Source organism: Salvia hispanica, chromosome 1, assembly GCF_029641045.1.
Source record: "Salvia hispanica isolate PSC_SH4W2 chromosome 1, Shi_PSC_v1, whole genome shotgun sequence".
NCBI classification, from domain to species: Eukaryota; Viridiplantae; Streptophyta; class Magnoliopsida; order Lamiales; family Lamiaceae; genus Salvia; species Salvia hispanica.
The window spans coordinates 27,930,586-27,948,059 of record NC_142692.1 but is presented as its reverse complement, the minus strand read 5'-3'; the positions used below and the strand labels follow the sequence as shown (position 1 = coordinate 27,948,059).

Here is a 17,474-nt window from a genome sequence, read left to right as displayed (position 1 = left end):
TTGATTGAATTTTTTTCAATAGTCGTTTTGATTTCAGTTAATTATAAAATGCTTGCATGCTTGAGATTAAATATAGGTTAATAATGTGTCTCTACATTATACAGAATATTTTTATTAGGTGCACTCCAACTCATATAGTCATATACTGCAACATTCATTAAACAAAACTACAACATTCATTGAACAACACAACAATATAATAATGTAAAAATTTGTAATTTAAAAGGATTGAAGTTACACTTATTTCTGAAATGGAAGACAACCTGGAAACAATAGTATAAAATTAATAATTAATCCTTCTAGAAATAATAGATTGAAGCAAATAGTGTGGTCTGCAATCGTTACATTGACTGCAATATGACGATACTAATACTGCAATCTACAATGTATAAGACTGCAATATGGTGATACTAATATTGCAATATACAATGTATAAGACTGCAATCTGGTAATGAAAAAATGAACTAACAATTTTATTTTCTCTTTTGTCGGCCTCAGTTCCTTGAGTCATGGTGACCTAATTGTCCACATTTTTTATATCGACGCAATGGTTTGTTGTTCAACTTTATAACCTTCTCCTTCGCGGACACCAAACGGCTTTTAGAATCACTTGCCGAACCTTTGGTCGACACAACTGATGGTGGTTGTACATCAACCACAGCCAGCTTTTCAATAAAATAGAAATCTTCAACTGTGTTACCCTTATCTGCTGAAGATAGTTCAAGGAATCTTGTCAAAAGACTCTTCCCAAGCTCATCAATTCCAGCTGAAAAAAAAAAATCAATGATCGCACTATCACCATCAAATTTTTTCATGTAACTGAAAAAAAAATGTCAGCAGCTTTATTCTTTGAGTCCTGCTTTGGATCTGATGGAATTTCAGTTTCTCCCAAACTTCAAGTTGGTCCACTAACAACATCGGCCAACCTTTATAAAAGCCAAAGCCCTCATCTAATGTAAGGACTTTCTTACCAACATATGGCCAGAGTTCGCTGGGGCATGCTGAAACACATACAAATACAACTGGATCACTGAGAAAACATGAGCTGAATTAGTTCAGATACAATTACCTGCAATATACAATAATAAGTAGAACAACAACATGTAATACATAAATCAGCAATTATTGCATAGAAAATATGAAATACAGAAACAAAGCACTGCCATAAAATCATAGGTCAATATTCTGCATTAAGCCTTATGAAATAGAACAATACGCAACCATATGACAAAACATAAGCCGAATTAGTTCAGATAGTACTGTCTGCAATATATAATTACATAAACAGCAAGATGTAATACTTAAAACAGCAATTCGTACAAACTACTAAATAGAATAAAAAACAGAAGAATACTCAATCAAAAACTTCTCGTCAATCAACATCAAAATCACAACCTACTCTTCAATATGACAAAATCGGCAAACAATCCATCATTGAATCTAAATAATCCATATCGCAACAACACAGAAAATATTGATGGAGAATTGATAATCTGACAAAGCTCACATTCTGGAAAATCATCCAAATCAAAGTTGATAATCAATTCACCCATATTCGAACGAATTTGTGGAGTGAATTGCAGAGAGCACAAAAAGCGATTGCACAGGTGGTGTGATTGCAGAGAAATCGCTTGCAATTCTGGAAGAATCAAATTGAATCGATTGTGTGATTGATAGCTCGAATTGAGATGAATTCAAACTGGATTGAATATGTCGCCGTGTAATTTGGATCTAGATATTGCAGAATCCATAATCAAAATCGAGATTGGTAGGGTGATTTGCAGCATCTAGCGTGAGTTTGGGTTGAGAATGATAAGGAAATTGGCGTGAATTGTGTGAAGAAGAATTAGAAGAGAGAATTCCTATTATGCCCTTTAGCCTTTTAATTTGATTAAAGAAAAATAAAATGAGCCGCCACATGGCAGCTTAGCAATCGTCCGATTTTCAGATCCTAGGGCTCCTAATGGTGGTATGGTGTTATATTAAATGGTGTTGTCATTTTAACACAACCCTATATATATATATATATATATAGGGATGTATTCAGGTCAGAACACTAAGTATAAGTAACACTCAAAACACTTGCAGTCCATTAGATCCTATGATCTAAGGGTTAGATTAATGCCACGTGTCATCTAATAATGTAGAATTTTAGACTAATAATGTAGTTCGGATAATAATGTAGCATTTTAGTTTAATAATGTACAGTTTTAGTCTTACAATGTACATTTTTAGTCTAATAATGTACCTCGGAAAATAATGTAGATTTTTAGTATGATAATGTAACTAATCACAACCATCCAATCTAATGATCCAAGGGCTGTGATTTGTGCTGTGTTTTACACTAAGATGCTGTAAGGACCCTAACACACCCCTATATATATATATAGGGTCCTATTCTAATGCTTATAGCACCCTAATCCAAAATCAAGACTAAATCTCCACCCTTGGATTTTAAAATGAGTGGATGAGATTAAAGCTCACAAATCTCAATAAATAGTAGACAAAATATCAACAAAAGGGTAATATCGTCATTATGTTATCATATAATAATTTTCGTGGGTGTTTTTTTATATCAACATTGTGTATTACAAATATCAACAATATGACATTAGAATATCAATACAAGGACAAGAAAATATCAACACATTTTTATTGAGATTGGACATGCATTATATTGAGATTTTGCCTACAATATATTGAGATTTTTTGTTGCATTTGTTGATAAAAGCTGTTTATCAACATGTACGAAAATTGAAATATAATTTATCAAATTTCATCACCCGAATATCGTCGGAACATATGCAATTGAGATCTCGTTGGAATCCTTATTAAATTATCTTTAATTTGATATATTTTTGCGAAAAAATAATTTAAATTGAGAGAGTTACGTAAATTTAAAGATTTGAGATGATTTTGAGGAGAGAGAAAGTAGTTAGTTATAATTACTACATATAGGATTTGACATTAATACCCTTTTAATTTAATTAATAATTATTTAAATTTAAAATATATTACACTTGGCATTATATCAACCACAAGATCTTCTAATCTAATGGTTAAAAATTGGTCTCAATTTTGGATTGCTAATTAGTTAGCAATTGATCACCTCCCAATATATATATATATATATATATAGGGGCGCACTATGGTCCATAAGGCAAATTCTGTCAAAAATCAAAGCAAATCTCAGCCCTTGGATCCTCAGATTAGATGGTTGTGATCATAATACCCGAGATACATTATTACACTAAAAGCGTTACATTATTAACTAGGCTACATTATTAGACTGCACAATCTACATTATTAGACTACAACTGTTACATTATTAGTCAAGCTACATTATTAGATTACACAATCTACATTATTAGGTGACACGTGGCATTAATCTAACGGTTACATTACAGGATCCAATGGCTGAGATTTGCTTTGATTTTTGACAGAATTTCACTTATGGACCTGATCACATCCCTATATATATATATATATATATATATATATATATATATATGGGAGCATTAAACTCCTTCTCAGCCCTTAGAGTTAAGTTCCAACACAATCTCATCCATTAGATTTAGATTATGGACGGTCCAGATTTGCAGTTGATATATGAGTCCGTGTTGCATTATTATATTCATTTGATGCATTATAAGGGTAATTATGTAAACACACAATGAATGACACGATTCAAAATGGCAGGTGCGATAATTAAGCGGGATATCGATTCACCTTCCTTCTACTCACTTTCTCTCCCTCCAAATCTCTCACTCCACGATCATAAACGATAATTCCATTCCACACATTTTCAAAACCCTAGCCGCCGGTCTCCTCTACTTCATTGTATCGTATTCGACCGAAACTGGCTGACCACCGTCTAAACAACCACCCGTCGACGATTCTCAGTTGAAGTCTTCCTACGTCAGCGAGCGACAACAGAGTAGCGTGCTTTAAGCGTCGATTTTGTGTAAGATTCCCCTCTAATCGACGATTCTCCGTGTTTCCCCAAACAAAAGCACTTTTTTTCTCAAAAAATTGGACGAAGTTTCAATTGAACATGGTTTATACTTGATTCCTTACTGTTTAAACATATGTTGTGTGTGAGTTTGTTGACGAAGCGACGATTCCCGGTGTTTCCCCAAACAAAAGCACGTTTTTTTTTTCTCTAAAGCTTGGTCGAAGTTTCAATTAAACATGGGATTTAATTGTTTCCGTACGGTTTAGGCATATGCTCTGTTTGAGTTTGTTGACGAATCTATTCTTGTTTTTTTGTGGAATTTGTGCAAGAACAACACAGTTGTTCAATTGTTTAATAGAAATCGTTACAAAGCTGATATTTTCTTCGTCTTAAAGATCAACAATTACAAAACGAGGTCGGCCATACAAATCCCCACCCACCCAGTCTGTCGGTGAGGATTGTGTTGCATTCTGCTCTTTAATTCTTGTACTAGGGGCGTGCGTTATGATATTTTTTTTGGAGCTGTGCATTATTGACAAAATTGGTTGTACAAATTCTTTATACACAATGTTTCTTACATTATTGAACTGTATGTGCTGCATTTTATGGACGTATTGGTACATTGCTTATGACAATGAAAACTGTAACAGCGATTTGTACAGCTTTGATGTTTTTTCTTCATTCATCCACTTCAACAAGGGTAGGTTTTGTTCTTTTTGGCCATTATTTAGGTAGTGTTATCCATTTGATTAGATTGTTTGTGCATTATTTCAATTTCAAGACTGATATGCTTATAGACCCCATCATTGTAATGGATCTGTACATTATTTCGATGTAATTATTTCTGTGTTTGTGTGCATTATGCACTGCCCAGATTCAAAACCTTAAATGGAGCGGTTAGACCTATTTAGTCAGTATTAGTCATTACATTAGAGTATCTGTGCATTATTTTTCTTTCAGTACTGCTATTCTTATGGTTTTATTTTTAGAAATGGATCTGTACATTATTTCGATGTCATTAATGTGGTCCATGTGTGCATTATTTTCGTGCTTGTGTGCCTTATTTAGAAATGGATCTGTACATTATTTCGATGTCATTAATGTGGGCCATGTGTGCATTATTTTCGTGCTTGTGTGCCTTATTTACTATGTATTATGCAAAACATTACAATCATGTGATATACTAGTGCTTCAACGCATAAAACTCATTTGTTGTTCTGTAGCAGCGAAGCAACCAAGGGTTGACCTGGAAGAAGCTGTTGATGATGTAATCCCAATAGCGATTGCACAAAAATTTCAGCAGAGATTGGCGGAACAAAACGAACAGACAAGTTCAGTGAACGAAGAGGCGGAGGAGTGGAAAAAACGAGGGAAGAAGGTGGACCATCTATATTGTCGACTACCAACGGACTTTCTGGACTGCATAAAAAGGCTAACACCAAGGCAGAAAGAAGCGGTGTATGAACTTGGTTTCAGAGCTATTCTAAGCTTCGATATAAAGGAGCTACCGGGTTACCTAGCATACTGGGTTCTTAAAAATTTTACCCTAGCTCGTTGCCAGATCAAGTTGGATGGGGGGAACTCCTAAATCTTGATGAGGAGGACGTCCACCTGACTTTGGGCTTTCCAAGGGGGCCGACGCGTATTCACCGTCCCAAGGGAAAGCAATCCAACTTTGGGTTCAACGACTATGTTGCACAAAGATGTAACAAAACACGGTTTAAGATGACCACTGTAGATATTGCTCAGTTGATGATGGAAGATGTTGATGGTGGATCTGATTTTAAGAAAATGTTTATGTTTATGATGGAGAATGTTGTCATTGAGACACCAGCAGACGGAAATTGCAAGCCCAAGATATTGAATTTTATTGACGATGTGGATGAGATTCCAAGCCAAATACGGGAAAACACCATCATGCCTGGTATACACTTCAATTTCATTATTGGTGTCTATATAATTTCAGGATACATTATACTGCTGATAACTTTCATTATTACTCGTTAAACGCACATTATATCTTTCTGCAGAAAAAGTTTTTGGCCGATGCGATTGGCAAGTGCAAAAATCCTAAATTGGCGGGGCAAATAAAAAAATGCACTACACACGTGGTAACAATGCCCTGGAGGAACAACATAGAATCAGTGGAGGCTGGGGTGTATATGATGCGCCATATGGAGACATACTTTGGCGAGAGAGAGAAGGAATGGGAATGTGGGTTCGGTCCAAAGGGGGGCAAGAGCTTGGACATGTTGCGCATCAAGTTCGCAAAGACACTACTCACATGTCCACACAACAAACAACATGAGGATAACCAACTTGCCGCAAGTAGCCATTGGAAGGTAAAGCCCGCAAAGTTCAACTTTGATAGGTGGGTCGATCAATATGGGCTGGAGTGATGATCTGGATTTCGATGGGATAGTTTGGTTTAACTTGGGTAAAAGCTTGTGATTTTTATTCACGTTTTGTTATTAATCTATTTTGGATAGTTTTAGACATTTTAAATCTATTTTGGATTAACTTGGGTAAAAGCAGGTGAATTTTATTCACGTTTTGTTATTAATCTATGAGAGCATCAACTCTAAAAGTATTATCTTTAGTACTATACCTTTAAATTTAGTAGATACATTCGATCGTTCGAGGTATAATGCGACTTACATAATGTAACAAGACCATCAGAATACAACATAAGGAAAGAATAATGTACAGTTTTTATATAATAATTTGACCAATTTTTATTAATGAAAGATATGCCACTAATAATGCACATGTCCCATATAATAATGTAGTTGAAAGTAATTGGTTTTAATAATGTAATGTAATGATTAAATAATGCACAAGGTGTACCTTGTACTGAACCAAAAAATTCGAATTGTAGTATGGGGATAATAATGGGCAAAAAAGAGAGAATAATGTAGTTTCAACAACATTGGTGTTTATTAAAGTCATTGCAGTTTATAAAAACAGAAGCGTAGTGGCAATTAGTTAATAATGTTGTTGTAGTGGTAAACAATGCACTATAGCTGAGTAATAATGCACTCGTTGTTTAAACCTTTCTAACTGCCATGTTTTAAACTAATATGAAACCCAGAATTGTCGAATGTAGTGAGAAATAAAGACAATGGGAAAATCAAAAATAAACATCCAAGATAACAGATGCACGTTCAACTTTTCCTCTTTCCCTTCCGTAGCTCTTTCTCGTTCTCCATCTCTTTAAGCATGGGACAGTTTCGAGAGTCATGATGTCCCAGCTCGTCGCAAGCCTTACAACGTCTAAGAGGCCTACTAGCCTCCTTTACAGCCTTTTCTCTCTTCGAAATCAGACGGCTGGCTGAGCTGCTAGCGTGTCCCTTAGTTTTCACAACATCCGGAGGATGGACATTTATGACTTCAGGCCGTTCCATTCCATAAAACTGTTCAATCATTCTCCTCTTTTCAGAGGCTGACGTTGTAGGAGTTCCATCTTGGAGTGAATTACCAAGTTCTTCCAGTCCACATACAAATACACGAAGCACATCAATGTCCGGCTCAAAGCGACGAAGAAAACCATAGAACAGCATAATCCCTTGCTTTGCGACGCTTTGCCTTTCATCAACGATGGACATGGTGGGTAAACTGTCATCAACATGACCATGGACAGCCTTGGCCAACGGGGTCTTCATCCATCTACTTGAGCAGTATTTATCCGGAATTGTTTTCACTTCATTGTTCCTGAACAAAAAAAATATATGGCTGCACAGATATCCCTGCCTACCAAAGAGTTTGCAATCGCACGAGTAGGACTCGTCACTCTTGTCTTGTCTCACATAGTAAGAATTGCGCTGGTTGTCTCCAAATTTGTAGGTGTCCACCATATCAGTAGAAGAAAAGCCCAACACTCGGCATCTATCATTACCCTCAACAATTTCTTCTTGTATTTTCTTGAACATACTGTCTGTGAACATCGTCGAAGCATGTTTCTCAAATGGCAAGGCAGTGGCCAAGATAGGCAGGTCAGTTGAATCATGGTAGTCAAGCTTTGTTCTACTATTGCGCTGAAATTCCAGAGCATTGTTGAAATTCAAGTAGAATTCGGCAATGTTGGCGTGTGGCTTCAAAAAGTTTTTATAGAAGCTGTTCTCCGATTCAGATATCGAGGTAGTCCTGATCATGGAGCCAAGTGGAAAATCTCTGAAATACGCAGGTATCCAGATTTGCTGATAGTCGTATACGTGTTGAACCAACTAATGTCTTCCGGTCCATAACGTTCCACAACTCCATTCCACTGTTCCTCGAATTCTTCGGGTTCAAGAAGGTCCGACCATACACATGCATTGAATTCTTTCTTGAAATCATCGTCCCTCAGTAACCTGCCCGGAACCTTGACAGACAACTTATGCATAATATGCCACATACACCATCTGTGGCGAGTCCCGACAAGAATCTCTTCAATCACTGACCTCATACCCAAATCTTGATCTGTTACGATCATCTTCGGAGCAACACCCATGCATTCAACGAAATGTTTGAATAGCCAAGCAAAAGCACTTGTTTTCTCGCTGCACACCAACCCTGCAGCGAAAGTGACGGGTCTCCCATGATTGTCATTTCCCGTAAATGGTGTGAAGATCATACAATACCTATGTATGACAAGCACATAAGATGAATCATTCGAAACAAATAATGCATAACATATGCGTAGTAATGCAGAGAGTCATGTAAAAATCCAACTGCTATAATGTAACCTTATGTAATGCAGTATAATCAGTAAATAATGCATACCTGTTTGTGTTATAGGTAGAGTCAAGCGTCACAATATCACCAAACATATGGTAATTCCTCTTCATCAAACCATCACACCAAAACAGGGCCACCAACTGGTTACTATCATTAACTTCATACTCATATGTGAACGCGTCGGACAGTTCCTTCTTCCTAGCCATATCATCCAACACCATTTGTACGTCAATCCCATGTGCGTATGCTTTGATGTCTCGAGAAGCATTCCTAATATCCCCAACATTGCAACCAACACGACCAAATCCACCGAGAATTTCCTTCAACACCTTAAACGTAAGAGTAGGACCTATGTTAGCCTTCGAACAGTCAAGGATGAATTGGTGGTGTACATCTTCCAACTGTCGATTAAGTGACATAAACTGTTGATGCTCTGATTCAACCATATAATGGTTATGCACCTCGTTGAACTCCTGAATAGTATAACCTGGAACCCCTCCTTCGGAGAATAACTTGAACGAAATGCTTGCTTTACAACCACAGCGCTTGGATAAGCGTCTGCGTTTCATAGAGAAACCGGACCGTGCATTCAATTGGTCATCGCCATTAGACTTCTTGCTGCCTTCCCTATTGCACACCACATAAGACCAAGTAATAACATCGTCAGTCTTCCTTGTTCCCTGCTTGCGTGTATCAAATCCAACAGCCCGTGCATACACATCGTAGAAAGCGAAAGCAAATTCAAGCGATTGGAACTTGAGACCGACTACCGGCTTCAACTCATAAGAACAATCAGGTACAACGAGAACTGCATAAAATCATAATAAAAAAATATTATGAAACTTATGGATTACATTACATAGATCGTACATTACTAATTACATAGAATACTAATACTAAACCATAGTCGAGATAAGAACTACACCCTATAGCAATGGCTAAAACTCGTCAACTTTGACGGCATACGTTTTACTTACATACTAGACCCTAGCCCCAACAATGAAAAAACCCTAGGGGTAAGGATTTAAATTGAAAAAAAAAACACTGCCAATAATACCGTATAAAATTACCAAATAACTGCACTGAAATCTATACATTACATTACATTAATCGACCATTATTAATTCGATAAATTACATTACATGTAGATATTTGTGCATTATGTTTGGCAGTAAAAACTGAACTTAGCTAATATGATATCTAAACCCTAGCAGTAATCACTGAAACTGGAGGAGATAACTGAAACTCGACGACTTGGGCCACTGATACTACACCCTAGCGGCAACGATTTATAATCCCTACGGAAATAAAATAAAGAAGCGCCAACTATTCAGAAATCATTTTTTTTTTAGATTATAACAACGTTCAATACTTCTGGAATGTAAGATATTAAATTACCTTCTTCCATTGTTGGAGAATAAGAAAAAAAATCGCAAAGGCAACTTCTTACGGTTCTTGTAATTCACAAATTTGTCCAACTTAACAATGCATTCAACACTTGAATCTTGGAGAGAGTTATCGAAATATTAAACGGAGCAGAAAAGAAAGGAGTTTGGAGATAGAAGAAAGAATTCGTCTAATTCATTCAGAGAAACCGGTGTGATGTGTTGATAGAGAGAATCACGCTAGTTACCATAACTAACAAGATTGTGTATTCCTAAAAGGCCCTAGACGTTTTTTTTAAGCATTATAATTAATTCAATATCACATTATTTTGGGCCATAAGATCTTGATATTGAACCGTCCAGATTGAGTTGAACAATTGAAGAAAACATGCAAAAAGGATTTGAATACATCCCTATATATATATATAGTAGTGATAAAATGCAAACTTATATATTGTACAAACTCAAAACTCCTCAACACAGCTTCAACACAGTTTGAATACAATATCAACACAGTGTAAAATTTTAAGATTTTAATGTCAACACAGTATCAACACAATATCAACACAGCATCAATCATTGACTACCGTTGAAATTCTGTTGACATTTTTCTGTTGATGTTTTTTTTGTGATCTGTTGACATTTTTCAATGGTCCAGATCATAGTTTTGAGTTTGTACCATATTTAGAGTTTTCATTTGATCACATTCCTATATATATATATATATATATATATATATATATATATATATATATAGGGGTGCACTAGGGTGCCACCATAGTTAAAATAACATCATACCACCAATATAATCCGTTAGATTTCATCTATGGACGCCTAGGATTAAGTTTCGTGAAAAAACACGGGTTTGCAGTCTACTGTATTAGATATTGCAGTCGTGGTAAACTGCAATATTGTTGTGGTAAGACTGCAATATTCAATGAACAGCACTGCAATCTGGTAACGTAAAATTAGAAATTTTCTATTTTACCCCTCCGTGTTTTTACACGTGGCAGCATGACAAGCACACGATTTTCAGATCCAATGGCCTAAAATGGTGGTATGGTGTTACAATAAAGAGGGTTGTCATCTTAGTACATCCCTATATATATATAGAGAGAGAGAGAGAGTTGTGATCAATGTCGAACCATTCTTAAGGGCCGAACTAGAGACCAAATTAGGGCCCTTCATTTTCTTAATCTTGTGGTTAGGATTAATTTGCATTTAACTTAATATTTAAATCAATAAAAACTTGCTGAGGAGTATTTTAGGAAATCAATTCTTAACACATACATAACACATACATAACGTGTTTCTCTCGCAATTCACGATCTGTGCGTCGATCTCTTCAATCCGCCATCCACAATCTGCGTTGATCTGCGTTCATTCCACGTTCAATCCAATTTCGTAATTCAATTTGTGTTTCATTCGTTTCGGGCTCATCAAAAGCTGTTGGAGGGGATCAATCCGCGGCGGCGGCGGCGGCGCACTTGACAAATTGGGTGGAGCTGAGCCTTAATTCACGAATTCTTCTTCAATTTGGCAATATTCTGACTCTCATGGAGAATATCGACGGATTAGGATCTACATCAACAAATTCCGCGGTTGAAGACGGATTAGGATCTACTTCAACTGGATCTACATCGAACAATGTTGGATCGATTATGGCTGATCTTACTAATCCAGGAGGATCTCTTTTTGATACGGATTCTGATTCAGATTTAGAGACAGAATCAGATAATACCACAGTTGAAGGTTCATGACTTTTTTCAATTGAGTAATGTGTTATTTTTTATGTTTTTCATGTTTGTAGTGTAATCATATTAATAATGAAGTAAATGGTCGGAAAAATGAGCTAAAAACTACGTTGCAACGTTGGAACGCTGATCCATGAGCTTAGAACTAATGAAGTAAAACAATTTTTTTTCATGTTTGTAGTGTATATGCGATTTGTACTCATAATGAAGTAAAGTTAAGTTATCCTGAAGTAATAACTAGTAAAACCGAACTTCTGTTCTTATTCAATATTAAATGTTGATATTATTGTAGTATATATGTTGACTTGTTTGCACATTAAAATGAACTACATATTCTTTTTAATGAGGTAATAAATTATGATAATGAAGTAATATCATTGATTTGTTTATACAGTTAGGTTTATTACCAAAATGAAGTAAATAAACATGAGAATGAAGTAATAAACTGATAAGATTCTGTAATATAAATGATCTGTTTTCCTTTTAATTATAATCTATTTAGTATGAAGTATTGAAATCATAAAATGAAGTAATAAGTTATGATAATGAAGTAATATGAATGATCTGTTTACACAGTAGGTTTTATTACTCAAATGAAGTAATAATTCATAATAATGAAGTAAATAACTGTTAAAATGAATTAATAAAATATTATCATGAAGTAACATCTTTAACTGATGTGTTGTTTGCATATTAAAGTATGCCATCAATTCGACTAAATTGTTGTTATAATGAAGTAAAGTTAAGTTATCCTGAAGTAATAACCATTAAAACTGAACTTCTGTTCTTATTGAATATTAAATGCTGATATTATTGTAGTGTATATGCTGACTTGTTTGCACATTAAAATGAACTACATATTCTTTTTAATGAAGTAATAAACTGATACGATGAAGTAATAAATTATGATAATGAAGTAATATCATTGATTTGTTTATACAGTTAGGTTTTGTTACTAAAATGAAGTAATAATTCATAATAATGAAGTAAATCGCTGTAAAAATGAATTAATAAAATATTATAATGAAGTAACATCTTTAACTGATGTGTTGTTTGCACATTAAAGTATGCCATTAATTCGACTAAATTGTTGTTATAATGAAGTAATAAAACAGCTAAATGAACTAAACTGTTGTCATAATGAACTAAATTTGTAGACATAAATTGTTTGTTTTAATTTTCCACTGACAGTAGTTTGCATGTTTTATATCAGTGTCATACCTACCTGATTGTCCATCCCAACTAAAGCCCTATGTAGGACAGATTTTTCCTAAACTTGATGATGCTACTGAGTTCTATAATAAGTATGCACGGCATGTTGGGTTTGACACTCGTAAACATGGATCAAAGAAGGAGGGGGATCTTGTCACATGGTTATATGTTGTGTGTAGTAGAGAAGGTGAGAAGAAAAATAAAATGCAAGGGCATGAGTCAAAACGCAGACGTTCTTCTAGGAAGTGTTTTTGCAAGTCTAAAATTGGGATTAAGTTTTGTAAGGGAATTGGTTATGTTGTCAAACAGTTTGAAGAAAAACATAATCATGATATGGTTGAGGGATGCCATAGGCGATTCATGAGGCTGAATCGCAACATTGATCTAATGCATCAGAAATTTATATTAGATTGTGCAAGTGCAAACATAGATCCTACGTTGACTTTTAAGTTGCTGAATGAGGTTCTTGGTGGGTTGGATTATGTTGGGTGTACGGTTGTAGAAGTTCGAAACTATAGGCGCGACTTGAGAGCATTTACTCGTGGGGCAGATGCACAGATGATACTTAATGAAATGAGCCGAAAGAAGGAGAATTGTCCAGCATTCACTTATGATTTTGAGGTGAACTCCAAAGATAGGCTCACTCGTCTTTTCTGGTGTGATCCCATTGCTAAGAAGAATTTCCATCTCTACGGTGATATAGTATCGTTTGACACAACCTATTCAACTAACAGGTATGAAGTATGTTGTTTATAGTAAAATGATTATTGATGTGATCAACATGCATATGCATGAAACATTTACTTTAGGTACTAGTAACTGTCAATAATGAATTAATAGTCTACTCGAATGAAGTGAGTGCATAATTATTTAGAATTCTTAGTTGAATGTAGTAAAACTCCGACAAGATGAAGTATTTACCAAACAGAATGAACTAACTTTTAATTCATGTACTGCATAACATTTACTGAATCTTTTTGATGAATTGGTTTAATGCAGGTACTGCATGATATTTGCACCGTTCACAGGAAAAGACAACCATGGAAGACCTGTAACATTTGGTGCAGGCTTATTATCTAAGGAAAATGCCGATTCTTTCTCATGGTTGTTTGAACGTTTTGTCAAATGCATGGGTTCTGCACCAAAATTGATCATTACTGATCAAGATTTGGGAATGAAGGTTGCTGTGGAAAGAGTCCTTGTTGATACAAGACATCAATGGTGCATGTGGCACATCATGTTTAAAGTTGTGGAAAAGTTACCAAAGAGTCAACTTGGCAATGAAGATTTGAAAAAGGAGTTAAATAGTTGTGTTTGGTCTGAGTTGATAGAGCCTGAAGAATTTGAAGAATCCTGGAATAATGTAATGGAAAAATATGGGCTTAAGGACAATAAGTGGTTTACCTCTATGTTTGACTCACGAAAATATTGGGTACGTATCCTCCTTTGGAAACATATTTTGTCTGCTGAAGTATATTAGCCAATATATGAAGTATTTTTATTACTTGATGAACTACAGGTTCCTGCATATTTTAGGGATTTTCCAATGAGTTCACTGATAAAGACCACATCTATATCTGAATCTCAGAACATATTCTTCAAGAGGTACTCCAAGTCTCGATCTAATCTTGTTGAATTTCTTATGTATTACAACAATGCATTGGATGGTCAAAGGAGCAACAATAATAGGCTTGAATATTTGGATTTTAACACAATTCCAACTTTGAAAACAAATTCGGCTCTTGAGAAGCATGCATCAACAATTTACAGTGACAGTGGTTTCAAACTAATTCAGAGTGAGATTGAGGAAGCAGTAGATAATGTCACCATGGTGACAGTGTCAACCGTTGGTGAGAATGAGATTTATGTGTTGAATGATAAGTTCTCAAAGAACTGGACAGTTTCATACTCAATTTCTTGTGATTCATATGCATGTGGTTGTAAGATGTTTGAGAGGCTTGGGCTCGTTTGCAGTCACATATTTTGGATCTTGAGAAACAAAAAATTGAAGTTAGTCCCTGATGAGTTACATGGAGGACGCTGGTTGAAGTCTAAATTTGTTAAGGCTGTGCATTTTGGTTTTGATGATAATATTGAGTCATTTATTGTTGTGGATGAGACGAAGCAGGAATACAAGGATATGCATGCAGATTTTTATGATATCGCACGGCCTATAGAGGGAGATGGTGATAAAATTCGTGCATTTAGACATATTATGGCTGAAGGGAAAAAAAGAAGTACTTGCTGAATGTATTGTCTATAAGTGAAAAGAGACAGATGATTGAGAATTTTTATGGATCAAAAGTCCCTAGTGAAATAGAAGTTGTCAGCACCAAGGGTTCTGATCGACGTCTTTCACGCCTTGAGAAAGAAATAAGAGAGTTGTCGAAGCCTGGAAGGAAATGTGGCAAATGTGGCGAGATTGGTAAGCATGATTCAAGGAATTGTGACAAGATACAGGAGTTGAAGAAGAAGAAAAAGAGGAAACAACAATGTTGATGCTTGTTGTTCTTTTCTCTAACAGTAGTTCTGTTTTGTCGTTTATTACTTCAGTGGTATATGTTTTGTTCTTCATTTTTTAAGTTCAGTACTTCAGACCCGTAGTTTCTTATTTCATTTAAAATTTGAATTTGAATTAGTTTAAACATTTTATGAAAACAGATCATTAGCTTATTGATTGATATGAGTTTATTATATCATTAAATAGAATATTTAGTTCATTTATATGAGCAAATAACACAGATGTTAGTAGTATTATATAAAAAATAGTTCATACAGTATGACAGTTACTTCATCATACTTAAATATTACTTCAAACAGAGTTAATAAAATGCAAGGTAAAAAATAGTTCATTCAGTACGACATTTACTTCATTATATAGAAATATTACTTCAAACAGAGTTAATAAAAGGTAAGGTAAAACTTGTTCATTCATTACGACAATTACTTCATAATACTGAAATATTACTTCAAATAGAGTTAATAAAAGGCAAGGTAACACTGAACTTTGATCACAGCAGTTAAATTTAAACCATAAACCCATACAACGCAGTAAATGGATACTTCATAATAAAAGTCTGATACTTCATTATTATAGATTTCCACTTCATTATTATAATTTATTACTTCATTGTACAAATTAACTACCCAATGAACAATATCTATTATCCAATGCAACATTTAAATCTAATATAGAACAACATTAATAAGCGAAGTACTTTATTTTGAATTGTTCAAAACAGATCTATGTATATATCAAAACTTAATCTGCTAAAATCTTCATTTTTTCTTTAAATATGCTGCAATCATTTTCTCAACATCTATTACATGGCTATTGCTTTCCTGCTTATAGTATGCTTCGGTAACTTGTTTGTTGTTGAAGCTTGTATGGTTGTTATTTGCTAACATCAATGCAGAGCAATACTTGGCCCTCAAGCTTTGGAGAACACCTGAACTTGATTTTTTTAAACCACAGTTCCAACAACCTTCGCGCTCACCCTTGTATGTTTCCATGTGGCGCATTAGAAATACTCCACAGTCTTCAACATTTTCAGAAGTTCTCCATGGCATTTTGAATCTCTGCATTTTAGCATTGGATATTGTCTTGCACTGTTTGTGAAGACCAATGTTGGTGAGGAATTGACAAAAATATGATTTCTGCGTGTATAATAAAATATATGTTATTTTTAGTTGTGTATCATATGTAAGTGTAATAAAATTAAATCATATGTGAAGAATACAAACCAACGTCTCTGGAATGTCACTATAATTGGTTGTGAGATCATTGTCGTCGCCATTTTTAGAGTTATCTAGTACAGCAATTCCATTTCTTTTGAAGCAAAAGCAAATACCATAATAATGCTCATTCGCACATATGGGGAAAAAGACCTATATAATGAAGTAAAAGATCACTTGAATGAAGTAAAAAATTGGGAGAATGAAGTATTGTTAAATATCTGAAGAATATGAAACAACACAGCAGCTGAGCACAAAATAGTAAATAGATAGTTCATATTTAGAGTCTATTACTTCACTATTAAGTTTTATTACTTCATTTTGGCAATTAACTACTTCATAGGTTTATACAGTATAGCTTTAACTTCATTTTTTCAAATTACTACTTTATAAAAAATTAAGATACTTCAGAATGATGCTTGTACCGTTTCCACATGTTCCCATTTGAAATTCGGTATTTCTTTCACCTCTCTGTCCAAGTTGCTGCAGAAGTTTGCAATGATTTTGCTGACATCCATGTTTTGAGGCTTTGTAACAATCGTATACAACTGTATATTAACATAGTTAGGATTTTCACAACAATTAATATTATTTAATTTAAATAATTTGTACTTACACATGGATAAGTGGTGAAAAATAGTCGTCTTGATGAGTACAGTGATCGGAATTCTTCCATATTGTTGAGGTAGGAAGCTCATGCATCTATAACGCCAACCA

General features: G+C 34.8%; 3 protein-coding genes and 1 pseudogene across 3 annotated transcripts; 2 read left to right on the top strand and 2 right to left on the bottom strand.

The window, feature by feature from the left end:
• The first annotated feature begins 3,692 nt into the window (after positions 1–3,692).
• LOC148933541 (uncharacterized) lies at positions 3,693–6,029 on the top strand (annotated as a pseudogene).
• A 1,090-nt stretch (positions 6,030–7,119) lies between these two features.
• LOC148933540 (protein FAR1-RELATED SEQUENCE 5-like) lies at positions 7,120–8,106 on the bottom strand. The gene has a single exon (XM_089060540.1). The coding sequence runs from the start codon at positions 8,104–8,106 to the stop codon at positions 7,120–7,122; it is 987 nt and encodes a 328-aa protein (XP_088916666.1).
• LOC125220947 (protein FAR1-RELATED SEQUENCE 5-like) lies at positions 8,103–10,079 on the bottom strand. Its single transcript, XM_089060539.1, has 3 exons — positions 10,070–10,079; positions 8,717–9,479; positions 8,103–8,574 (listed from the first exon to the last, which is right to left on the bottom strand). Exons 1-3 carry the CDS (start codon positions 10,077–10,079, stop codon positions 8,103–8,105), a joined length of 1,245 nt encoding a protein of 414 aa, XP_088916665.1.
• A 1,533-nt stretch (positions 10,080–11,612) lies between these two features.
• LOC148933539 (protein FAR1-RELATED SEQUENCE 5-like) lies at positions 11,613–15,270 on the top strand. The gene is made up of 4 exons (XM_089060533.1): positions 11,613–11,808; positions 13,024–13,756; positions 14,022–14,454; positions 14,542–15,270. Exons 1-4 carry the CDS (start codon positions 11,613–11,615, stop codon positions 15,268–15,270), a joined length of 2,091 nt encoding a protein of 696 aa, XP_088916659.1.
• The last annotated feature ends 2,204 nt before the right edge of the window (positions 15,271–17,474 follow it).